Raw genomic sequence first — 27,090 nt, forward strand, 5'->3', positions numbered from 1 at the left:
TTTACAATATATCTTGAGTTTCTGTGTTCATTTAGGTAGGGGAAAGAATTGCTTCTGTCCCTAGCCTCTTATTGTTTCCCCAGGATGATACCACACTTACTTGTGTAATCCCATAGAGCTCCCAGGTCTGAACCTACATGGATCATATTTGATCTTAGGTTTTGGCCCTAAGAGGCCAATATTTCTGCAACTGGCTATAACTTCACTTGGACTTTACTCTGGGAAATTCACTGCATATAGATTTGTATTCCTATATAGCACAGTGCCTGCAGATTGTATCTTGGTCCCCATCAATGTGGCAATTGTGTCAGATACAGGTTACCCTTTATTTTATCCTACAAAAAGTGTCAAAGACCAACAGGAACCCATTAAAATATTGAATATGCATAAAAGCACTCTCAGTAGCCAATAAACAATTAACATAATTAATTTTTCTCTCCATTGGGCCCCACTTTTCATCATGGTTTCAAAGTTCTTTCAAGCCAGGGATCCCCTTGGTTTATATTTCCCTCAGAAGAGAATTGAACTAGAGTTTGTAGTAAGGCAACACCATGACACTCCACTTAATCCACAGAATCTTTACATAGTGCCTGTTTTTTGGATGCATTGGCCTATCCTGTGGTTTAGATTTCTTCTCAGAAGGGAAAATTTTTTCAGAGTTTCTAGGTAAGCAACTAACTCTAACCACCCATACCCAACTCCATTGAACCTATTAAACAAGTAGATCTCTTGCTTCCTCAGGTGTGGCTTTAGTCCCTTACTGTTCCTCCACTTTCAGGGCCATGTAATCCAGTAGTGTCAAATACAAGTAGAAATAGGAACCAATAATCTATATGTAAGGCTCCCTATGGGCCACATATTGACTTAGTTTAAAAATGTGATATTATCTATGTTTTATTGCATTTTTGCTTATTTCCCAATTACATTTTAATCAGATTCAGTCTGTACTTGGGAATGTTATGGGCTGCATGAAGTGTATGCAGACATGTGTTTAATATCTCTGATATATCCTATCTTCTTCTCTCTCCAAGAGGAATGCTGTTTATGAAATTGGGGTTATTAAAGAGGCAAAATCCATAGATGACCAAAAGAAAATCTCCCTTCTTTGATTAAAAGACTAAATTTCAGAAAAATATTACCTAGAAAACACCTCTAATTAGGAACCAGGAATTGAACAATGGAATTGCCCTTGAATTCCCCTTTCAGATAACATGGACAGCAAATGTGTGCTTTTCCAGGTTACTCTAGCAAGTGTCCTAGTTGCTGCCATCTCTTGTGTTGAGAAAGTTCACTCTCATGTCTCAGGTCTCTGACTTGTGAACAAAAAGGAGAAAAAGAAGGAAAATGTGGTCAGAAGCTTTCTTTTTGGGTCATGGAGATAAGCATATCACAGCTATTGTTTATAGACTAGTGAGAGTTCATTTATATGTTTGTTTGTTTTTAACATTTGTTCATGAGCTCCTGGAAGTTAAGAGCAACATTCTGTAGTACAAAGAGTACTCTATTTGCAGTCAGAAGGCCAGTTCTGACACCTCCTATGAGTGTGACTTTGTTTCCCCTTTTAGAATGTAAGTTCCTTGAGAGCAAGGACTGATTTTTGCCTTTCTTTGTATTCCCAGTACTTAGCACAGTGTGTGACACATAATGTTAGGCACTTAATAAATGTTTATTGACTGACTAATCCAGTGACTTAATCTCTTCAGGTCTCAGTTTTCTCATCTGTAAAATGAGGAGGTGTCTAAGGTCCCTGCTAGCTCTAATTCTGTGATGCTACAAATAAGTTAAGATCAAAACATCAGATAAATTAATTAGGTGTACAAAACGTGGAGAGTCAAAGAAAGTGAAAAAGTTTGCAAACATGAGGCTTTCTTTTAATGAGTTTTAAAGTTTGCAAAAATGAGGCATTTCTTTCCAGAGCATATGGTCCACTTTCCTTCTTTCTCTTTAAATGGATTGGCTTACTTTTTATGTTATATATATATATATATATGTATTCCAATTAATAAGTATTTTTTTCCTTTTCCTCTTAACCCCCCTGCCAAAAAAGGAAAAACATCTTTGTAACAAACTTTGTGTGTCAAGTAAATCAAATTTCCACACTGGCCATGACCAAAAATGGATTATATTATTTAAAATTGGAACCTAGGTATCCCCTATCTACCTACTCCTTTTCCAACAATCAGTGCATACAGCAGGTTCTAAGGAGAACAGACTTTGTCTTCTGTCAAGCAATCAGAAACTTTAATTTAAAGAGCAGTCCACTGCTTGCCTCTTAGAAGAGAGGAGAGAAAGTTAGCATATAATTGTTTAGCCCTTCCAAGTTGTCTCTTATCCTCCTTACTCATCTCTTTCCTATCTCCATTGAGCCAAAGTTGCAAGGGTATCGGATTCCATAGTGCCCTTCCACCTCTGTGCATGTTTTAGAATATTGCTATTTGGGTTTGTGGCAGATGGATGGTCTTTATCCCCCAGGAATGAAGTTTCTTGATCACTAAATCTGTGCTCTTCCCTTGAAGAGCCCTAATTAGTCCTATGGCTAACCCAGATGTTCGGGACCTTCTTGGAGTTGTAGCAGCATTTTATTCACCTTAAGCCCTACAATAGAAGGCTATTTCCCATTATGTTATTTATAAACCATCACAGTTAACACAAATTCTAGGAGTCTGTTGGCATTGAAAAGAAGCGAAAGCCTAAATATAGCTTTCCCTTCAATGCCTTGCAAATAATCTCCCTATTCTACCTTTCTCTCCAAAAGCCAAGATACTGAACAGTCTCATCACAGTCTTTTGCTTTAGACAGCACTTTTCAGGAACATTTGTGGAATGAAGGGTGACATTTTGGGAGATTCAGATTCTAATTCATTTGCCAAAGAATCAGGGGAAAAGGTAAGAAGGAATGCGTAAATAAATAAAGAGTTGTGCTTGTCTCCTCTTCTTTTCTCTACCATGCTTTTGACTGGCATTCCTTCAACCAGCCCTCCTTTGACATTGCAATATCTCAGTAGAGCTGCCCTTCTGGTTTAGTAGTCTCTTCTGTGCAGAGACTGTGGGAAGTTGTAGATAGAGTGGTGGATTTGGAGTCAGAAAATCTGGGTTTGAAGCTTCCCCCCTGGCATTTCTATTGGCTGTATGACCAGAGGCAAGTCACTTAAAATGAATCAGTTTCCCCTTTCATAAAATAGAGATAATACCAGTGTCAGTAAAACCAATACCTACCTCACTAGGTTGTTGTAAAACTAAAATGATCTCATGGAGAGGACTTTAGGAGCTTGGCAAAGCTGTGCTTTGAAGGAAGCTTGGGATTCTATATGAATGTCAGGTATTATAATAAAATTAGCTATAGCTGGATGGAGCAAGGGTCTCTGGGTGGACAGCTCTAATTCTTTTCTGAGGGAACTCTGGTGTGCCCAGTGAAAACTGGGCCCTTGGCAAGGCCAGTCTGTGAAGTTTTCTTTGTAGAAACCAAAGCCAACACCTTATAATCTATATCTCAGATAGTACTGGAACAGAAATGCTAAAATTGTCCCTTAGTGATTTGAAGCATTTATGCATTTTATAAAAGAAAAAAGGAAATAAGTTTGGCTTTATGAGTTTTTTTTTTTCCTAGTGGTAGTTTGATTAAGCTAGAGGGAATGTCTGGCCTCGACATCTTGACATTTTTCCAGGAAGAGACCAGATTTACTTGTGTAAGCTTTTCTTCAAAAAGGACTTTCTGCATATGGCATCATGCCAAAACTAATGTGAACTTAGGTTACATATGTAGAATTGTGGTGTCCATAATAAGGAAATTGAGCAATAACATTAAGTGCCTCCTAATTGTAAGGCACTATGCTAGGCTCCAAGGATACAATAATATTAATCACTGCCAGCCCTCAAGGAGCTTACATTCAACTGGGGCAGGGTTTATGGGGGGCAGGATATAGTCGGTATAAATATGTATAAACAATATGAACTTATAAAGTAATTTAAAGAAAGAAAGCTGTTAACTGGTTGGGGGAGTATAGAAGCAGAAAGGAACTCAGTAGATTTCACCTGAGCTAGGCTTTGAAGGAAGCTAGAAATTCTATGCAATATGTGTAAAGAGTGCATTCCAGACAGAGAGTACCAACTGTGTAAATGTATAAAGGGTAAAAGTGTAAAGGCAAAGATGGAGAGAAGCTAATTTTACTAGAACTGAAAGTGAATTAAAATGAATATTATTAAATACTTTCCAGTATTAACTGGAAAGATAGATGGTGACCAGATTGTGGAGGGCTTTAAGTGCCAGGCTGAGTATTTTATATATTATTTAGAACCAGTAGAGAGCCAACAAAGATTTGGGTGAGGGGGAGGGGGTTGGATACCATAGTTAGACCTGTGTTACAGGAATAGTAATATGGCAGTTGTGTGGAAGACTGGTTGAAGAGGGGACATTGGAATCAAGGAAACCAATTTATAAAATTATTGTGATAGATGGTTCCTGGTCAGAACACATTTGTTCAGTTTTAGTATCACATTTTGAGAAGAATTTTGACAAGGTGGAAGACACTCAGAAGAGTGTATGTTATTGTTTTTAATAGTTTAGCAAAATGCTTTTTGGTAATTTAATTGGGATGGCATTAAATATATAAATCAGTTTAGGTAAAATTGTCATTTTTATTATATTGGCACTGCCTACCCATGAACAATTAATATTTCTCCAATTATTTAAATCTGGTTCTATTTTTTTGTTTGTTTTTTCAGGGCAATTGGGGTTAAGCGACTTGCCCAGGGTCACACAGCTAGTAAGTGTCAAGTGTCTGAGGCCAGATTTGAACTCAGGTACTCCTGAATTCAAGGCCAGTGCTTTATTGACTGTGCCACCTAGCTGCCTCAATCTGGTTCTATTTGTATAAAAACTTTAAAAATAATTTTATTCATATAATCCCTGGTTTGTTTTGATAGGTGTACTCCCAGGTATTTTATGCTTTCTAGAGTTATTTTAAATGTGGGGGTTCTCTTTTACTGTCTCTTCTTGCAGGGTTTTCTTTGTGATATATAGGAATGCTAATGATTTATGTGGATTTACTTTGTATCCTGCTACTTTGCTAAAATTATTATTGTTTTAACTAATTTTTTAGTTGAGTTTTCTGGATTTTCTAAGCATATAATCATATTGCTTGTAAAAATAGATAGTTTTATTACCTCATTCGTATTCTGATTCCTTCTATTTCTTTTTCTTCTCTTATTGCTATTGCCAGGATTTCCAATAAAATGTTGATAATATTGGTGATAGTGGACATCCTTGCTTCACACCTGATCTTACTAATCCAGAAAAAAAAACACAATAAAATTCATTTGGAAGAATCAAAAAGTCAAGAATATCAAAAGAACTAATAAAAAAAATAAGGAAGGAGGTTTAGTAGTACCAGATCTTAAACTATATTATAAGGCTATAGTTATCAAAACTATCTGGTAATGGCTAAGAAATAGAAAGGTAGATCAGTGGAACAAAAAAGATATACAATTTACAGCAACAAAAAATATATATAGTAGCCTTGTATTTGACAAGTGTAAAGACTTAAGTTTTGGGGATAAGAATTTATTATTTGAAAAAAAATTGTTGGGGAAACTGGAAAACAGTCTGGCAGAAATTGGACATAGATCAATATCTTATACCACTTTCCAATATATGATAAAAATGGATATATAACCTAGATATAATGAGAGACATTACAAGAAAATTGGAAGAACATGGAACATATTACCTATAAGACATGGATAAATGAACATTTTATGAATAAACAATGGTAGATAGCAATGTGAAGTGTAAAATGGATAATTTTGACTATATTAAATTTAAAAGGTTTATACAAATAAAACAAATATATTCAGTGTCAGAAGGAAAGCAGAAAATTGGGGGATATATTTTTATGGATAAATTCTTGGATAAAGGTTTCATATCTCATATTTATAAAGAACTTGGTCAAAGCTATAAGAATATGAGTCATTACCCAATTGATAGTCAAAGGACATGAACAGTCAGTTTTCTAACAAAAATCAAAACAATTTATGGTCATATTAAAATGTTTTAAATCATTATTGATTAGAGAAATATCAATTAAAACAACCTTGAGATATTATTTTGTACCTATCAGAATGCCTAAAATGATGGAAGGAGAAAGTGACAAATATTGGAGAGGATATGGAAAAATTGGAACACTAATTCACTGTTGGTGGAACTGTGAATTAATCCAACTATTTTGGCAAACAATTTGGAATATACCCAAAGAGTTATTAAACTAACTGTACCCTTTGACCTAGTTGGGTGACACAGTGGATAGAGCACTGGCTCTGAAGTTGGGGGGATCTGAGTTTAAATTTCACTTCAGACACTTACTAACTGTGTGACACTGGGCAAGTCACTTAACCCCAATTGACTTTAACATCTGAGGCCATCTTCAGTCATCCTGATGTATATCTTGCCACTGGACCCTGATGGCTCTGGAGGAGAGAAGAGAGTGAGGTTGGTGACCTTGCACAGGTCTCCCTCACTTAAATCCAATTCACTGCAAGTCATAACACCACTTTGATGCCATGATTCTCTTCAAGAATGAAGGACAAACAACAGCAAGAGCTCTCTTTGTGGTGTCAAAGAACTAGAAATTGTGGGGATGCCCATCAATTAGAAAATGGCAGAAAAAGTTGTGGTATATGATTGGAATACTACTGTGCTATAAAAATGATGAGCCCAATGATCTTATGAAAACATTTCTTGCAAGAAATAATGAAGAATAAAATAAACAGAACCAAGAGAACATTAGATACAGTCACAATATTGTTTTAAGAACAACTTTGAGCAACTATGTAATTTTGACTATTTTAAATACACAAATTAAAAATAAAGGGCATATGAAGAAAGATGTATCTGCATCCAGAGAAAGAACTAATAAATAGAAGTATGTATAGAATAAATATACATATACAGACCTATTTGTGTCTAATGGTAGCCATCTGTAGGGTTCAGGGGGAAGGAACAGAAAAAGGGAAAAAAAGAGTATATGGAGGGAAGTATAGTTTAAAAAAAGAACATAGGCCTCTCCTATCTGCCTCTTCAAATTGTGTACTGCACTGTGGAGGACAGAGTTAGCATAGGCAAGTGAAGAATACATTTTTCAATTTAGAAGGAAATGAATAAACTCTTTTTTAAAAAGCACTTTACAGGAGGCCAGGATCCAAGGACCCACTGTAGCTCAATACCTGTTTGTGTGAACTCAAGCAAATCTATTTCATCCTGATTATTTGGTCAGCATCAGTAAAATCCGGGGCAGGGTGTGGGGGGGTGAACCAGGCAGTCACCAAGGCCTCTTCTAGCTGTGATAATTTATCCTTATAGTTGTTTTATGAAAGTAAAGGGATTTGAAACCATTTCCTATGAGGATAAATTGAAGGAACTCTAGGGTCATATGGCTAGAGAAAAATTTAGGGGGGACATGTTAGAATTGTAAATGAGTGTGCATAAAATTTGAGGGACTGTCAAATGGAAGAAAGATTAGACTTGTTTGCTTGGCCCCAGAGAATAGAACTAGGACCAGTGAGTGTGTTATAGGGAAGCACCATAGAAGGAAAAACTCCAAAAAAATTTCTAATAATCAGAATTGTTCAAACAGGCATAGAGAACATAGAAAAATCTGTCACAGAAGGCTTTTGAGTTGTATAGTGGGTAGAGAATTGAATTTAGATTAGAGGATTTGGGTTCAAATTCTTACTTTGACTCTTACTAGCTATGTTACCTGCAATAAGTCAACCTCTTACCTTGAATAACTTTAACCTCTCTTGGCCTCAGTTTCCTCAGCTGTAAAATAAGTGTTGTACTAGATTATTCGTCTAGCTCCAAATCTATTATCTTATGATCTTAAAAGAGTGGTAATAGGGATATTTTAGAGAGAATTGATGCTCTTAAATATGGTTTAGAATAATGATTTCTGATGCCCCTTCTATATATAGTGTAGGATGAAGCAGAGAAAGGCTATGTAGGTAGGCTGCAGTTATTCTTTGCTTATATAACCTCTTACCAACCAACATGCCCTGGCCCCCATGTCTTGGGTCAAACCATCTATAAAGGTGAGAATGCCCCTAAATTTTATCCTATGGAAAAAGCCAAAGAGTCTGGGGCAGAGGTGAATTGGGACTTGGGTAGAGGGAAGGTTTGTTCTAGGAGAAGGCAAAAAATGATAAACATGAAAGGTCTCCCTTTGCATCTATACCTGTTTTTGACCTAGTTCTGCCATTATGATGCATAAACATTGAGGAGTGGTCTTGATTCCACAGTCAATGAACCAGCCAGGAAGCAGTTTGAAGATGGAATTGCCTTCCAGGAATAGAGCAGTGAATGAGGAAAAGCTAGGAGATATCCTCCATCTTGACCCCTCACCCTAACTCACTGAACACTGACCCTCTGGGAAATTTGGTCATAAATGAATCATACTTGGGAAAATGTCTGTGAGCTTCCTGTGGGTAAAGCAAATGGAAATACAAGCTCCTGACCAAATGCTCTTTAAACTCCTGGTTTTTCTTTGGGTGTTCCCTGAAGAGGATAGGATGTTTGAATCAAAATGCCTGAACCATATAGCTTTAAACTTCTGGGTTGGCTTGTCTATGGACCAAAAAAGGGATGGTTTGCTATGTCTGGGAGGAATATAGTCACTTGTTTGGCCACGTGGATATTTGGTTTTTCATCTTTTTTGTTTCTATGATCATGAGTAAATCAGTGCAGTTAATCAATCTTTCTATTATTGATTCCATTATCCTATGGGGCCAGGGCAGCCTATTCAAGTGATTGTAATCCATTGAAATTCAGTAGGGAAAGGAAGATGGAAATCTCTTGGTGTGTTGGGGTACCACAAAAAATTCAACTGGATAAATCCATGTGTATCACACCCATCAGCTATTGAGAAGAGTACTGACAAACAAAAGGGGTTAAGAATAGAGCTAGTTAGCTTTCTGAGAACTATATAGGGTGCCTGTTGTTTCCCAAGGGACCTCTGGTATTAGGTAAAGCACATAACCACTAATGAGATCAGGCAACTGAGCAGCAGCACCCCCTGATGGTTAAATATATGATTCTAGATACTGAACAATTAAACCAATCTTTTGCCTGCTAGATGGCTATGGTAATATGAGAAAGTATATTAAGGACATCAGAATTCAAAGAGGAAGCATGAAGCCAGGGCTATCCTTAAAGGATGCTGGGCCCAAAACAAATCATATTTTCTTCCCGGGCCCTTCCCACAATCATCATGTCCATTTTTACCCAGGTGAGATTGAGTTAAAGTTAGCATTCAATATAAATGCAATAAATGATCATATTATCCTTTTGTATGCTTGTGGGGTGGTGGGGAGGGATGTGTTATATATGGAAATGGGGAAAGGTAGAAATAGAATATAGAGGCCTTCTTTTTGGAATTGATAGTATCCAGCTCTTTCTCTCTTAATTATGGCCCCCTTGACTTGTTACCTTCAAAGACTAAGACTGAGAAACACTAGTTTTTCATTTCCAGGTAGGCAGGTCTGTCCTTCATAGACAGTTCTGACAACACAAAGTCCATAAAAATGAGCTTTAAAATAATAACATATTTTATTTGTGGCAGAAAAGAGCATAGGGACCCATCCCACATGGTGGTTATAAATGGAGACAAATAGGAGATGATGAGAGTTGAGGCATATTTGGGTGAGGGCTAGGGAAGTTAACTCAGTGAATGGGATCCTATCCCCTAAGACAGATAGAAAGCCAACCTCCAAGTCAAGAAGACCTCCCTAGTTCAGACACATCCTGACTGCAGAACCCTGAGCAAGACATTTCATCGATCAGGGTGCTATAGTAAACTTGCATGTCTATAAATTGCAGAAATTATGTCAATCCACATTGGTAAAGCATATTTCCTCAACTGAGAATTCCAATGAAATCACAGATTGAGAGATATCTGGGAGGAAAACAAGCATCTTTCCCATATGATGGTTGAAATTTCAGGCAAGCAAGACATGGTGAACACTGAGACATAGGTGTATTTGGTGGGGGGAAATTAACTCATTGAATGGAATTCTATCACCTAAGACAGATAAATGTGACTCTCAAAGGCAGTGACCCTTAAGTGTCACTACTTAATGATAGGTTTATCTTGAGGAAAGCCACATGAACTTGGCCTTGTGCCTCCAAGGTGCATCTTATTTTGAAAACTGGTTATTACCTTAGCTTTCTCCATTTTAATGAAAGTGTCACTAAATTCCTTTCCGCACCTGTATGTTACAGCAAGTACTCTGTTGCTAATTAAAGGAGAGACAGATGGTGGCAGGTACAGTTTAATTTTACAACACTGACTCCTTCAAGGCAATTAGACTCATTGAAGAGAAACCTTTTTTTTTTTTTCTGCCACTTGTTTAAACCAAGAAGGATCTGACCTAGGAAGGCTACTGCTCTTAAAAGGGCATGAGTACCTATTACTTGCCTAATCCTGTCAATTGTCTGCCCAAGAGGCACCCTGGGCTCATTAGGTTAATGAATTCATTAATGGTTCTTAATAGGCCCCTCAATGAATTTCTCATTTCCCTCACTGGGAACTTCTTAATAGACTTAGAACAACACCATGAGGAGCCAGAATAGCCTTTGGACTGGATTCCCTGAAACTAGGCCAACAGCCAAGGTTTAAAGTTTCCTTTCTCCTCAAGGGAGGATACTTTGAATAGCTTCAGCTCAACAAAGAAAGTAAAATCTCTGCTCACAGGGGTGCCTGAGGAAGGAGGAGGAAGAGGAACAGTTCTGGTGAATTTCCTTTTCTGGTAAATTTGGGGTTAATCAAAAATTCATTGTTGTTTTTTTTTTTGGTTTGTTTCAACCCTTGTTAGAAGTCCTTCTATAAACACTGAATTTATTTTTCCCCTCAAATAATAGCTGACATTTACATAAGATCTTTAAGGTATTTCAAAGTAATATCACACATGTATATGTATGTACAAATACATACATGCACATGTATATATATATATATGTATGTATATGATGTGTATGTGTATATATATTCTTTTTTTTCATTTGATTCTCTTAATAACCCTGTAAGATTAAGTGCTATTATTACCCCTAGGGCAGCTAGGTGGCAATAGATAAGAGTGCTGGGCCTGAAGTCAGGAAGACTCATTTTCCTGAGCTTAACTCTGGTCTTAGACACTTACTAGCTGTGTGACCCTGAGCAAGTCACTTAACCTTGTTTGCCTCTGTTTCCTCATCTGTGAAATGAGCTAGAGAAGAAAATGGCAAACCACTTCAGTATCCTTGCCAAGAAAACCCCAAATGGGGTCACAAAGAGTCAGACACAACTGAAAAAATTTTTTAAAAAGTCTGAAATAATTATTGCCTGTTTTTTACAGAGGAGGAAATTGAGATTGAGAGGGGTTAAATCACTTGCCCAGCATCACATACCTAGTAAGTGTTGGAGGCAGACTTCAAACTCAGGTTTTCTTAACTTCAAACTCAGCACTGTCTGCAACCGCCTAGTTGCTTAAGGAAGGATAACCTAGTGATTTCAATGGGATCTCTGGCTGAAGTGCTCCAGGGTCATTACTATGAACACACTATATCACGATGCTAGATTATAAATGCAGAAGATAAAGGTTATTGGGTTAAAGATGGAAAGAACCTAGAACACGTCTTAAAAATTAGATCAGGGAATAAAACCAAAATGATTTACTTCTCTTTAAAATGAAATGGGGATTAAAGGTAGGGAGGGGAAGGGGATGTCAGTAGGGGATTCTGGCTAATTAAGATTTTACTGCAAATCGAAGGGGAAAAAAAGACTTCATCAAACTCCTCTCCAAGTGTGGCACTTTGCTGAGTCAGAATACAGTGACTGTCATCATGACCTTTATAATTTATATGGGAGAGAAAAAAAAAACAATTTATATGGGAGAGAAAAGGACAGGGAGGGAGGAAGAGGGAGAAGAAGAGGGAGATGGAAAGATCAGACAATTGAATGAGTGTATACATACACAGATGCATAAATATGATATAAATCTTGAAATTCACTATAAAGTTGTGTCATTGGTCATAAGTAACAATCAACTCTAGTGCCATAGAATTGTAGATTTAGAGCTTGGAAGTTTTCTAGCCTGACCCTATCTTATTACAGATGAGAAAACTGAGGTCACAATGGTTAGATATCTTGCCCAAGGTTACAACACTGGCAGAGCAGGGATTCGAATATGGATTTTCTCATTCTAAACCCAGAATCCCTTCTGACATACCATGCTGCCTCCTAAAATAATCCCTGATGTTATTAAAGAATCACAATATGGCAACAGAATCATTTTATAAAAGAACTGTCTTACTAATAAATGCCCACTGTTTGATTATCATACACACACACCTCCTCTATGCCCGATGTTGTCACGCTGCTCTCCAGCACTACTGTCCACATTTTCACTGCTTCATGTAGAACAGTGACTGTACTATAAATGGAATGAACATTTAATTGGGATTCAGGAGATCTCAGCTCTGGTCCCAGCTTTACCACTAAATAGGAAGTTACTTTTCCACACTGGGACAGTTTCCTCAGATACAAAATATTGTGTTCCATGTAGCATAATATCTGAGACACTCTCCAGGTCGAAAAGTTCTATGATTTTACAGTTATCAGATGATAGCAATTCATACTCAAGCCCAATTCAAGTCTCAAAGGTGAGTCCTGTCTTAACCCAGCTTCCTGTCCCCCCTTTTAAGTACTAATTGCAGCAAGGACTTTCTGCATTCACCCATGCAATTTATGGGAAGTCTCACACACACACATACACCCATTGTGTGTGTGTGTGTGTGTGTGTGTGTGTGTGTGTTCTGCATATAGTCAAAGTGAATTTGGCAAAGGTAGTGGTAGGTTAGAAGGGGTCCAGGTAGGCTACTCTGGAAGCCAGGAAATGGACTGGAAAGAGGGGAGGCATGATGTCCAGATGTGCTCTGATGATTTCACTTACTGTGGGCTTCTATTCCCATCTGTCCTGATGGAGTAGCAGCTGGATGCCTCAGAAGCTGTTTCCCCTTTAGGACTTCCTGAATATGCAACTTCTTTTCCAGCTGCTGAGAATTAGGAGCTGCTCGTACCTGGAGTAATAAGCAATTTGTTTAATTTGGTAGAAAGGGGAATGGTTCAGCCATTGCTTTCCCCTCTTCTTCTCCCTCTGAGAAAATGCCTCACCAATAAATAAATAAATAGTCCCAAAGAAAGGAGATAGGGAAGGAGAGAGAGAGAGAGAGAGAGAGAGAGAGAGAGAGAGAGAGAGAGAGAGAGAGAGCAAGAGACAGAGACAGAGACAGAGAGACAAAGACAGAGAGAGACAGAGACAGAGGGAGAAAGACAGAGAGAGAGAGAAGAGAGAGAGACAGAGACAGAGAGAGATTCATTCCAGGAAAGAAGCATTCTTGTGCTGTGGCTAAGGAGAGGAGGCAGATAGACAGATCTGGCTGAGAGGAGAAAAGCTATTTTATGCGTTGCCCTTCTCAGGAAGAGGTGTGTCAGGTATAAGGGAGAGACAATCATCTAGGATAAAACCCTGGACCAGAGTTGGAGGCACATGTTGAATCCACTCATATTTTTACTTCAAATCTTTCCACAGTCTGCTCCTTTGAAAATAAAATTAATAGGCTATTGTAAATAACTGTTACAGTCACACCATGATAGGGGCTCAAGCACCATTTTCCAGCCAAGGCGTCGTATATTGGAAAAGGTATTGAAATTCAAATCAGAAGACATCTGGATCCAAAGCCAACTACTGATACTTATCAGAGAGGTGACCATGAAGTAACTAAAACTCTCCAAGCTTGTTTTCTTATATGTAAAAGGTGCATAATAATACCTATGGTGCTTCCCTCATGTTATTATTGTGAAGATCCTTTGAGATTATATGTAAGCATATATGCATGTGCACATCTATATGTATATACACACATACATATACACATCATATATAGTGATACCTATACATGTGTTTCTAGGGTAGCTGTTGAGAAACCAAGTTGGTGGGGAGGGCTCCAGACTTCAGATTTTCTTGGACCCTTTGCTCTGCCTTTTGGAGTGGACCCATCTGTCACTGAAGTTTACTGCAACCCATCCCTGGAATGCTCAGACCCCATACTCACAACTCTTAGTTTTCTTGGATTCCTTCAAGACAAATCAAATTCCACCTTTTATAGTCGGCCTCTCCCAGTCCCCCTATCTGCTAATGCCTTCCCCAACCTTTACCTATTCTGTGTGTGTGTGTGTGTGTGTATACACACATGCATGCATACACATGCACATAGACATATATATATACACGATGTGTATATGTGTGTCTGTATTTTTGGAGTTACTTACATGTTTTTCTCCCCCATTAGAATGAAAGTTTCTTTTGTGGGGGGCCTGGTTTATGCCTTTGTATGTACCCCTAAGCTTGTTGACTGATTGACCGACTATAAGTAAACACATCTTACAAGTTATCTCACCTATTAGAATGTAAGCTCCCTTTGAATAGGGACTGGTTTGTGCCTTTCTATATATCTCCAAACACAGTACCTGATTTGTTGACTCATTGACTGATTGTAAGCAAACCCAACCTACATCCCTGTTACCTAGGTAGAAACAAATCCATGCTCTAGGACCAACCCGTGTTCTAGAGTTGTTGCTCTCTGCCCTTCTGTTGAGTACAATCCCCAAATTATCCTCTTTTTGTATATTGTTATGTAAGAAATCAATAGATCTGAGTTCTAGTACTGACTCTGTCCAAGACACTTGTGTTACTATGGGTAAGTCACTTCTTTCTGAGCTTCAGTTTCTTCATCTGCAAAATGGAAATACTTATGATGATATCTCCATGGCACTTTATCAAACATCATCATAGTTATAAGATGCTAAATTGTTTTTGACCCAAGTGTAAGGTGTAATTCTTTAATCAAGTAGCTATAGGAAACCAAATGGCCTTCAGTTCCATCCTGGCTCCCTCTAGTTTTGCTAAATGAAATTTTAGTAATTTAATCTGCTGTCTCTAGAGCTAGCTTCCAGGGGGCATTATGGAAGTTGAATGCAATTTACTCACCCTAACCCAAATATCAGGTGGGCCTATAAGAGTTGCCTGGATGTTGGGAAAGCAAAGGCATTTAAAATGATCTATCTGGTCGAATAGAATCTCGTGCTGTCTAGGAGTAGCTGCTGATCTTTGATTGCCTGCCTGATATTTGCATTGAAGTGAGTAAATTCTTTTCAGTTCCCATTATGCCTCAAGTGTCTAGTACTAGGACCAAACTACAGAGATTCATTTAGCCAGACTAGAAAGTTCATCCTGCATTCTTGCAGCAGCACCCAAATCAATTCTTTCCCTGAATACCAATTTTAGATCTGCCCTGTTAGGTCTGTGGCTACGTTTGAGTAAGATCCATGACCTCATTCCCAAGCACTGGTTGGTTTTCTAATGTGTGTCTTGTCTTGAATTACTTCTTAATTTCTGTATTGTAGGAAGGTTTCTCTGCCAGTTTTACTAACTGCTTTTTTTTCTTTTTCCTCTTGTTCTTTCCTCCCCTCCACCCCTCCCTTTCTGGCCTATGCAGCTGACAAGGTCAACGATGACTTCTACTCCAAACGACGACACCTGGCTGAGTTGGCAGCCAAGGGGAGCCTACCGCTTCATCCAGTGCGGGTGGAAGAGGAGCCACCAAGGGCTTTTAGTCCTGAGCATGGCCCCACCAAGCAGAATGGACAGAAGTCCCGGGTCAACAAAATCCACACACACCCCTTGGCTTACAACTCCACCACCAACTTCAAGAGCTGGGACCCCAATGAACCATCCCTCCGGCGTCAGGCCTATGGCAACAAGGGCAAGCATGGCACAGCAGAGCCGACCTCCAGTGAGCCACTGGCAACGAGGAGCCAACATTTCATGCCCTCACAGCCATACTTCATTACCAACAGCAAAACGGAGGTGACTGTCTGAGATGGGCATTGCAGGAAGCATCCTGGAGAGCACGCTCAACTGAGAGAGGCAAAAAAGCAAAATCTAAAGAACCAATCCCCTCCCCCCTCCCCCCTGCACCCTCACACACAACACTTACAATCAAAACTGACAACCCACTAACTGATGACTTGGAAACTTGCTTCTCCTGGGTTACAACTGGCATGTGGTCAACGGGCAGCTGAGGAAAATTAAGACAGGGCATTTAGCAATATATTGAAAGAGAAATTGAGAAACTCCATGTGGATTTCACAACCTAGGCAGTGGCAAACTCACAAGCTCAACCCGTGTGACTTTTTCTTCTTCTTTTTTTAACTTGAAATTGGAATTCTTGACGAGAAGTAGCACAATCCAGAGAAATTTTCCATCCATGTAAACCATTTTCTACAAGCTATCTAATACTGCTTGTGAGAACAAAAGAGGAAGAAAGCACAGAGAGAGAGAGAGAGAGAGAGAGAGAGAGAGAGAGAGAGAGAGAGAGAGAGAGAGAGAGCAAGCACAGGAACACTCTCACGTGAGGCAGAGGAGAAAATATATGAAAATGCATTGTTTTGGCCAGGAATTTTGTATCTCGAGGATCTGAGTTGTTGGTCGATCCTAATAACTGATGATCAGGACACATGTACCTGTGACAAGTCCAGGGCAAAGGAACTCAGCCTCAGCCCTCACGCTTACTATACTTTCATATCATCACTGTCGGAAGCAAAAAATAAACAGACCCTGAACCCACCAATTGCCAATGAAAAGGAAAAGGAAAAGAGACTATTTCCTGTGATATCCATAAAAACTGTTGCAACTCAAGCAAAGGGGTGAACTGTTGGGTGGGGTGGGGGGGACAGTGGTTTAGAGAGTATTCAACCTTCTTTTTTAAAAAAATCTCTATATAAAACCACAAAGAAAACATCTACCTTTTCCTTTTGCAATCTTCAAAATAATAAAGACGTTACCACTTAAAAATAAATAAATAAACAGCAAACCAACCAACAAAGGGACAGGTTTGTAGGAGGCGGCAAAGGGAGTAGCTGCCACTCCACCCTGGGTTTGTCCCTCCCACCCTCCCCACCTTTGAAAAGGCTGTCTTCTCCCAAGAACAGAATAGAGTCTCACTTAACTGTCTGTTTCTGACTTCCCTTCACCTTAAGCGTGCTGCTGAACTTCAACTGCTTTGGACTGACAATGACTTAAGCGTGGGTGGTGCCTTCAATGTGTCACTGGTGTTCAATGATAGTCTTGTTTTCCAAGTGCAACCTGTGTTCCTTTAAGCTTATTTCCTTCTGTTTTACTCAAGTAGTAGACATTGTTTTCATACCTCCTTTTGTTCACAAATACTGTTCCATCCCCTTTCCCCTCTCCGCCCCCCATCCACCAAGTGGCTGCAATGCTAGAGGTATGTAGGTAAGAATATAGCCTCTCCATGTTGCCCACCCAACAACCCTCAAGCCCTATGTGCTGATACTCATTTCTCTTCTCAGAGCTCTTCTAAACCAAACCTTCCTCAGTGGGGATTCCCAAACTTGTCCATCAGAATTGGTTTTCAAGCGCATCAACACCTCTGTAAACCAATGATATGGTAGAAGAAAGACACATGAATCTCCTATGTGGTTTTGCTTTGTCCTGTTTTAATATGGAGAGTGAGCAGGGAAAGAAAAGAAAAAGGTGGTTTCTAACCCAAATGACTTAATTCTAAAAATTGTTTTTCAATTAAAAAGCATTTCTTTTCTCTTCTTCCCAACCATCCCTATTAAAAGGGAAAAAGGACATCAAAACTCTTGTAGTAAATATGAATATTCAAGGAAAATAAATTCCACATTGGTCATGTAAAAAATGGATGTCCTATTCAGCACCCCAAGTCCTTTACCTCTCTGTCAGGAAGTGTGTAGCATGCTTTATTACTGGGTCCTTGAGTCTTGGTTGGTCACTGCATTCATCAGAGGTCTAAAATCTTTCAAATTTACCAAATGACCAACTTTAAATAAGCCACTCTATCCCAGGTCTCCCACCCCCATTTTAGCTGGCAATGAAGCAGCCACCAACAAATTCAGTGCTGCTTGGGTATCTCACCTAGTTTCCACCAAATGTTCAGACCCAAAAAGAACAGCACCATAGTGTCTTGTCATCCCCTGGTTACAAAGGGAAGCCTGCTGCACCTCTTCCTGGGACCAGCTCATATTTTCAGTTTCTCTTCAGATTTTCCTACCCCCAATTCCAAAATTTCTCCTTTTTCCTTCATTCTTTTCTTTTTGCCCTCCCTCATAGTGTAGTGGAAAGAACATTGTATGGGGAGTCAGGATACCCAGGGTTCTAGTCCCGAGCTTGCCCCATGTTATTTGTGTGGCCTTGGACAAATCTCTTGATCCACCCAGGCCTGGTTCCTCATCTGCAAAAATGAGGGCATCAGACTAGATAATTTCTTTCTTTTTCTTTTTTTTTCCCTCTTCTGGGCAATGATGGTTAAGTGACTTGCCTAGGGTCACACAGCTAGTGTCAAGTGTCTGGGGCCGGATTTGAACTCAGGTCCTCCTGAATCCAGGGCCAGTGCTCTATTCACTTTACCACCTAGGTGCCCCAGACTAGATAAGTTCTAAGGTCAATTCTAATGTTTTGTGATTCTAGTTCTCTTATTTTGCCTTAGTCACTCCCTCAGATTCCTCCCTCTCTTCTCCACTCAATCTATAGTCCGACACAACTTCTTTCTCCAAATAAGCTCCTTCTGTCTCTGAATCCTCCCTTTCTCTCAATTCAACCCTGCCTCTTTCTCCACCAGCTTCTTGCCTAACTCACCTTTCTCTCTCTAAAAGTTTCTCCTCCCTGAATCCTTTCCTGACTTTGAGCCTAAAGGGCTATGGGATCATGGTTGCTTCAAAAACCCACATTTTCCTATTCCCTGCCTGTTAACAATCTCCTTCTGAGGACTTGTAAGAATGTGAGTGGAGACCCTCCCTGATTCCTCTGAGTCTGCAGTCTCTCTTGCAGAGAAAGCTGAACCTTGGGAGCCTGAGAGCAACTTTCAATGAGGTCTGGCAGCAGGGGCTACCAAACAAGTTAGTGGAGTAACTAGACGAGTTACTGAAGATTTGGAATGGAGAGTCCATGGACTGGTCTCTTTGCCTAAGGCCAACTCTGACCATGCCTTCCCTTCCTGGAGCTAGGCTAATAATTGGGGCTTCTCTAAGGAAGGGCTTTTGGCTGAGATGTCTCCAGATGGATTCCGTAAACCTGCTGCTATATTGGAGGGCAAGCTGGATGTTTGGGGTCTGAGGCAGATAGGTAGAATTGCTAAGGTCCTGTTGTAGGGGAGGGAGGTGGGGCAATGCTAGGCAGGAGAATCAAAGATTGATGGGATGGGTCAGTTTCCCCTACCTATCCCACTTGCCTTTCATTTAGTCCTGACTGCCATTCTCCAACAGGCTGTCTGACTCCTTGTCCTGCTGGGACTGAAGGTCTATTAAAATCATCAATTTGGTCTACACCTGGCAACTGCATCCAAGTCTCTCCCCCTCCCAGGTTTGTGTGTACTTGAGCATATTTTATGTGCAAATATTTTAGTAATTGTATGTTCTGTAAGTAACCCCGTGTTAATACTTGTTAACAAATGCAGAGTTTATGATACCAATAACACTTCCTACAATAAAAACAAAATGTTTGTTTGTTTTCTAAGAATGTTTCTTTGTAAACATATGTATTCACTATATTAATAAGAATTTCTTACCTGGCAATAAAACTGGATTATATGTGATGCTTCTGTCCCACCCTGTGTCTTCCCCTATCTCATAATCTTCATTTCCCTTTAGGAAAAACAACACAAACAGGAGAGAGACAAACATCATTTGGATAGAACAATCAGAACCCAGTTAGTGAAAATACTTTGCAAATGAGGGGGTCACTTGAGTTTTCTACTTAACTGCAAATTAAGCAAAAGTCTTTAAACAGATATTTTTTGGGGGTGGGGTGGGGCAATGAGGGTTAAGTGACATGCCCAGGGTCACACAGCTAGTGTCAAGTGTCTGATGACTGATTTGAACTCAGGTCCTCCTGGATTTAGGGCAGGTACTTTATCTACTGTGCCACCTAGCTGCCACTAAACATATTTTAAAGTTTTATTTTTTTACCTCACCTTCATTTCCTCTCTGCTCCCATCTTCCAGACCTAAAGAACCATCCCTTATTACAAAAGAATAAAAAAGAGAAAAGAAAAAATGAAGCAAAACTAGCCAGCACATCAACTGTATCTGGTATTATATGTAGTACTCCACTCCTATATTCCCCTACCTCTGCAATTAAGGGAAGGAGGTGAATTCTCTTATTTTGGGGGAGGAGTCAGCCTTGGGCATTATAATATCACAGTATTTAGTTTGAGATTTTGGGGGGTTTCCCCATTTATATTGTAATCATGTATATTTTTTCTTGGTTCATTGAATAAGCTCATATAAATTTTCCCATACTTCTCTTTATTTTTTATATATACAATTTCTTTCAGCATAGTAATAGATTATTATATCCAGGTACCACAATTTATTTAGTCATTCCATAATCAGTGGATATCTACTCTGTTTCTAGTTCTTTGCTAATATAAAAAACAAGAAAGCCTTTTTTGCTTGAACTATTATTTTTATGAAAATAATTTTATTGGTGTCTTTGGTTTTTATACCAATTATTCCCAGATAACTCCCCCCAACACACATGCACGTGTGTGCACATGTACATACTCATTGTTATTGAACCCTGACAACAAAGGAAAATGGCTAAATAAAAGCAACCAACACAGTAACTATACCTAACAGTTTATGTAATCCAGAGTCTCTACAACCCCTCATATCTTTGATGAGTAATATAATAATAATATTTATATAGCATTGTAAAGTTTCCAAAGCACCTTATATACATTTTCTCACTGAGTCTCACAACAACCCAATGAGGTAAGTACTGTTATTATCCCTAATTTTTTAAAAATGAGGAAACTGACTGACAGAGATTAAGACATATGCCCAGGGTCACACAGCTAGTAAGTATTTGAGGTAGGATTTGAATTCAGGTCTTCCTGAATCCAGGTTCAGCTCTACATGCATTGTATCACCTACTAGCCTGAAACTTCATTTTTAAGTCTTCGTAGAGATCTGAATTCATTTTGCCCCTAGGAAATATATACAAAGTCCAGAGAAAATAAGAGTCTTTTGAAGATCAATGTTTACTACACAAGACTGTAGCTAAGTTGTGTAAAGTGATCTGAACTCAGCATATCCTTTGAAAGTTGGTCATTTTTTTGGACTCAAGGCTCCAACATATCCTAAAAAAATGGTCCACAGGAAAAAAAAATGCATCTAACTGAACAATAGTGGTCATTGGCTTATAGGATCCCCAAATCAAAATGGTGGCCAGGGATGGAGGGAGAGGCCTGAGGCCTTGTGAAAATCAAACTTTTATTCCCTAAGAAAACCCAATTAAGATGCACAAATCTAAGCAAGGAAGGGAAAATGAAGACTTTTCATGACAAGCCATTATTCTCTCTTTGGTGCTTGGACACTGAACTTTTTTATAACACAAAAGCATCATGCTCTTCTTGAGACATCAGTGCTTAACCAACATTTAGGGTATATGATTATATGAATAGGGTGTTATTTGGAGGTAATTTTCTCTCTCAGGGTGGCTCTTGTACCATAGAGTCATAGATTTAGATCTGGAAGGGACCATTCCCCAGAGGGATCTGGTCCAGCCCCCTCATTTTTCATGAGCAAACTGAGTTCCAAGGAGATTATAGGACTTGCCCAAGACCACACAGGTATTAAGAGGGAGAGATAGAGTTCAAATCCAATTCTTCTACCTCCAAACCCTGGTCTTTTTTCATTGAACCATGCTATTGAAACATGTCATTGAACCATGGAGCTCAGTAGTTGGCTAACATGTTATGGCTAGCAGAGATGCTTCAAAAAAAGTGTTGAGAGCTATTAAATAAATAGAATATTTGGATCATAGAACAGAGGCTGGTGTCAAATGAGAAAGCAAGGACCGTGCCAAGTCAATGGTTCAAAAACAGTAGACTCTTGAGTAAGCCAACCCAGCTGTTTTACTATGCTTATGGCTTGGAAAACCATGCTATCAGCATGTGTTCCTCCACGGGAACATTGTGTCTTCCCCACCTCCTCTCCCTCTCCACTTCCTTTCTCTCATTTCCTGAATAATAGGACAGAGTGGTGTGATGGTAAGAACCATAAAATTAGGAGTCAGGAAGTATGGTTTCTAAAATCTCTGTTCTTATTCTTACTATCTTGCTATATGATATTGGATACATTTCTTCTGAGGGTTTCATTTTGCTCATCTCTAAAATGCAGGGTTTGAACAAGATGCTTTTTCCTCTCTAAAACTCTCTAATTCTAGGTCAGCAGGTTGCCACCATTGACTTCTAACATATGGAACTAGTTATGGCTGACAATAGGCTATTATTTGCCAGATATTTGATCTGAGAAACCAGATGTTAGGAGGAAGCTATGGGGATAGGTACTAGAACTGTGATTTCATTGATGTAGGGAGTTCCTAGATAATACATTTCCAATTCTACCAATGCAGGTGGGTACCTTCCCCATGACTTATAGACTTAAAGAATTATCTGGGTGCACTAAGAGGGTAAGGGACTTGCCCAGTGTCACACAGGCAGTATGTGTCAGAGGTGAGACTTCAAACCATATTTTCTTGACTCTGAATTCAACTTTCTCTATCCACTATACCACACTGCCTCTATGACCAATCTTCTCTTGAGTCAATATTTATACATATGAACATTCATTTTCATAATATGAATTAGGAAATAAAATAAGTTCTGCTTTTATTTTTATGATTTTATTTCATATCCAAGAAGTGGTGGTACCACTGCTGCCAAGATATTATGTGCAACAACACAATCTGAAAAATGGCAGCCATTCCCTTCACTCATTGGATTCACAGTCAACTCCACTGTAGTGCTTGCTACATGGTAGACTCCTTTCAGTAAGTATGGACCATCACTACAGTTCAGATACCACTTGGAATTTCTCACATGCCACTTAAATAGTCTGCAGTCTTCAAAAGTGACATATGGATTATTTACTTACCTAAACAATATACCATGTTATGTGGGGAAGTGCTCTTTTAGGGGATAAAATTGTTAATACAGGGTTATTTGAGGAGGGAGAAAGCACCACCACCGCCACCACCACTACTACTACTACTGATATTACCACTACTGCTGATACTACTGCTACTACTTATCTTTCTACAACTACTGCTACTACTGATATTACTTCTGCTACTGCTATTACTAAATTACCTTCATAGGGATCAATCTGTCAAGAGAGGGTAGGAGCTGGCACCTGGACTAGGTCATGAAAGCAACTAAGGATTCCAGGAAGTAGAGATAAGGAAGCAGTGCATCCCAGAAAGCCTGTGCAAAGCCATGGAGATGGGAGATGGATTTCCCCAGTTCCACAAACAACAAGTGGACTGAATAATCAGTGAGTTCCCTCTCACTTGAGGTACTTAAGTAAAAGCTATATGATCACTTGTCAGGCATGTTATAGAAGCTATTCTTCCTTGGGTATAGGTTGTACAATATGGCCTCCTAATGATTCTTCCGGCTCTGGGATTCTGTGATAGTGAGTGTGTGTATGTGTGTGTATGTGTGTGTGTGTGTGTGTGTGTGTGTGTGTGTGTGTGTGTGTGTGTGTGTGTGTGTAAAAGAGGATGGAGGTAGCAATGGTGGTGGTGGAATGGAATACCAGAGATGACACAGCAGGAGAATTATTCTTATTGATATATTGTTTTATTATCCATTTTTAATTTTTTTTCACAGCTTGGATTTGTCAGCCCTAAACGTGTTTGGCAGAATCCACAGCTTTCCTTTACTTCCAACATCTGGCATTTTTGCCCTTTGCCCAACAGTTTTTCTAACAGTCTGGTTCTAATGAATCAACATTTTCTGTATGTCCATTAAATATGGACTCCCTCCAACCCTGTGGTGAGGTCAATCTAATTCCTTTGTCCAAGGGCACAGATGGTTAGACACTGCCAAGTCTGCATATGACTTTCTTAACCTTAAATCTGCTCACTTAACCCTGGCAGGAGAAATACACTTAATCATTGGGATATTCCCAGAGAAGCAGGCATGGGACCACTCAGAAAGGCAGCAATTGAACCAGGATTAGACCAAATGCCAGAACACTTGGCCCTGATGTCTAGATTTCAGGATCTGGACCTCAGCTAATGGTTACATATCAAGTCCCTGAACCTCAAGCATGTCCTTCAGAAATGTGTAGCATAGAAGGTGTTCCAAACTCTCCAGGGATTCATAGTCCACTATACTTGCATTGTTGACATCCCAGAGGCTACCAAATCCCAGAGCAAGACTGTGGCCCAGCTGGAAAGGAGATAATAAACCCATAATTCCTTGGATGACTCAGGTTATTCATATGTCATGTATCCTTGGATGACTCGGGCCCAATTTTCCTTGCCTACAACTCTAGTTCCCTGAAGAACATTTTTCTTTATATTTCATTCATTCAGTGAAGTAAATTCTATATTTATAAGCATGGCCTTTAGTGGGCATAATGGATGGAGCTGGGCTTGGAGTTAGGAAGACCAGAGTTCAATCCTGCTTCTGAGATTTACCAGCTCTATGATTCTAGACAAGTCACCTAATCTCTCTCCACAACAGTTTTCTCATCTTTAGAATGGAGATAAAAATAGTGCTGCCTAGTATTACTTCTACTACTACTACTACTACTACTGATATTACTACTACTAATTCTACTATTATTGCTACTCCTACTCCTTCTACTATAATACTACCTTTATAACTACTACCACTTATACTGATATTACTGCTGCTATTCTTTCTGCTACTATTATTACAACTACAATTACTACTGAAATGGATACTGCAACTATTTCTTCTGTTACTGTTGCTACTACTATTTCACTATTACTCCTAAAACAATTATTGTTAATACTACTATCATGACTACTACCATGAACTCCCCTATTCAAAAAATTCCAGTGGCTCCCTATCATCTCCAGGATTAAATATAAAATCTTCTGTTTGGCATTCAAAGCCCTTCATAATATAAATCCTCATATCTATCTCCTGGTGTCCTTGGATTCCTTTTATTCCCAGCTAAAATCCTACCCTCTACAGGAAGCTTTTGCCAATGCCTCTTAATTCTAGTGCCTTCCCTCTGTTGATTATTTGCTTTTTATCCTGTATATGATTTGCACATAGTTGTTTGCATGTTGTCTTTCCCATTAGATTGGAAGTTACTTGAGGACAGGGATGGTCCATTTACCTTTCCTTGAATCTCCTGTGCCTGGCAAATAGTAGCCTCTTAATAAATGTTTACTGATTGGGATAAAAATTAGCATGGTAAGTCGCCCACTCTCTCATAGTGAGGTAAACATTTTGGGAGATGTCTTGAACACCATGAGGGTGGTGTTTTAAAATCTGGATTGTCATAATTTGCATTATATACTCTTTGCATTACATGTGGTGAATGTTTCATTCTGAGCTTGCTTTTTCTGACTGAGTCAACTGATTCTTTAGCAGTTTTATCTAATACCAGAGAAAGTAAATCTAAGATAAGTGTAACAGGGAGGGCAGATCTCTTGTTAGAAAGAAAACAACAACATTTAGTTCACTTCTATATCAAATATAATTTTAAATACATTTCCTAGTATTTTGTATTACCCATGCTAGAAAACTTTTCCATTAGCATGGATAATTGGAAACTGACTACATTTAGTCAACTTCTTTTTCTGGACAATACATCCTTTCCTCCCCCATCCCCAGAAACCTGGAATTTTGAGTTTGTTTTTTAAACTTCTAAAAGAGTGCTTCTTATTACAGGGAGTGAATAGCTTAGGCCAAGAGATAATCTAGTTCACTTAGCTGACCCATCAATATTATAGCATATCTGGTATAAAAAGCAATATTTCTTAAGGGATTTTTGCTATGGAGAAATTAAATTTAGTGTGCTTTATTTACTTCCTTGTGTTTATTGATGAGATATCAATGATGCATGTCTGGCTAAATTTCTCCTCCTCAGCCCTTTTTTAATTTTCTTAGACAAAGGGAAGGGAAAACATATTTCACAAATTTTCATAAAAGCTTCATTATTTTTAAATGTTGCCATTTGGGGGGGGTAGGAGATGAATTGAGGGTATCAACCTAGACACAAGGTATGTGAGAATTATACAGTTTGTCTAAAAAAATTTGGGTTAAAGTATTAGTAGACTCAAAATGTGATAGGAATCAACAGTGTGATAAGATAGGCAAAAATGATTGTGATCTGGGAGTACATTAATGGAGGCATAGATAGCTTCCAAGAATAGGGAGGTATTCATTTGTCATACCCTGCCCTAGTCAGACCACATGGGGAATACTATGAAAAGTTCTGAGTACCATCATTTAGAAAGGGCATTGGTAAACTGAGGAAACAAATAAGGATAATTATTAGTCCTGAGTTCATATCAAATGAAGATCAATTGATTTTAGTGCCAGCCTTCTGCTGTTTACCTCTAATTTATCCTGTATGTGTCTTGTTTGTACATAGATTTTGTGTGTTATACCACCCCTCGTCCCCAGCCATTAGTCTTTGAGCTCCTTGAGACCAGAGACTATTTTTTGCCTTTCTTTATATCCCCATCACCTAGCATAGTAACTGGGATACTTAATAAATATTTATTGACTGAATGGAAAGAAGTAGGAATGCTTAGCCCTACGTTCAGGTTTCAAAAGCTTGTTTTGAGAAAAGGGAATTAGTCTTGTTCTATTCTTCCCCAGAAGGCAGAACTGTGAGAAATGGGTGGATGTTGATATCAGGAAAAACTTACCAGGAAAAGGTATTGAAAAATGAGCTGCCTTACAATGGTGTCCTTCTGACTGAAGTATTAACAAAAAGGCTAAATGACCTATTGCTGTATATTTTGGAGAAGGGTTTCTTTTTTCAGGTATGGGTTGGCTTAGATAGCCATTTTGAGTCCCTTCCAACTCTGAAGCAGTTGGAGTCTGTGACTACCCATCTCCCTCTGCAAGTTTGCTTTCTATGCTGTTGTGTAGGTAGGGAGGGGGAAATCTCTGTGAAAGAATAGCA

The 27,090-nt window shown here is 38.9% G+C and overlaps 1 protein-coding gene across 4 annotated transcripts in view; it reads left to right on the top strand.

The window, feature by feature from the left end:
- SHISA9 (shisa family member 9) overlaps window positions 1-19,716 on the top strand; it is a 450,559-nt gene extending 430,843 nt beyond the window's left edge. For all 4 annotated transcript variants that reach the window (XM_043976527.1, XM_043976529.1, XM_043976528.1 and 1 more), the window contains one exon: window positions 15,580-19,716. In XM_043976527.1, coding sequence (XP_043832462.1) covers window positions 15,580-15,962 — 383 coding nt within the window. In that variant the 3' untranslated portion in view covers window positions 15,963-19,716. The remainder of the gene's footprint in view (window positions 1-15,579) is intronic.
- Window positions 19,717-27,090: the final 7,374 nt, after the last annotated feature.

This window comes from Dromiciops gliroides, chromosome 1, assembly GCF_019393635.1.
Source record: "Dromiciops gliroides isolate mDroGli1 chromosome 1, mDroGli1.pri, whole genome shotgun sequence".
Lineage (NCBI taxonomy): Eukaryota > Metazoa > Chordata > Mammalia > Microbiotheria > Microbiotheriidae > Dromiciops > Dromiciops gliroides.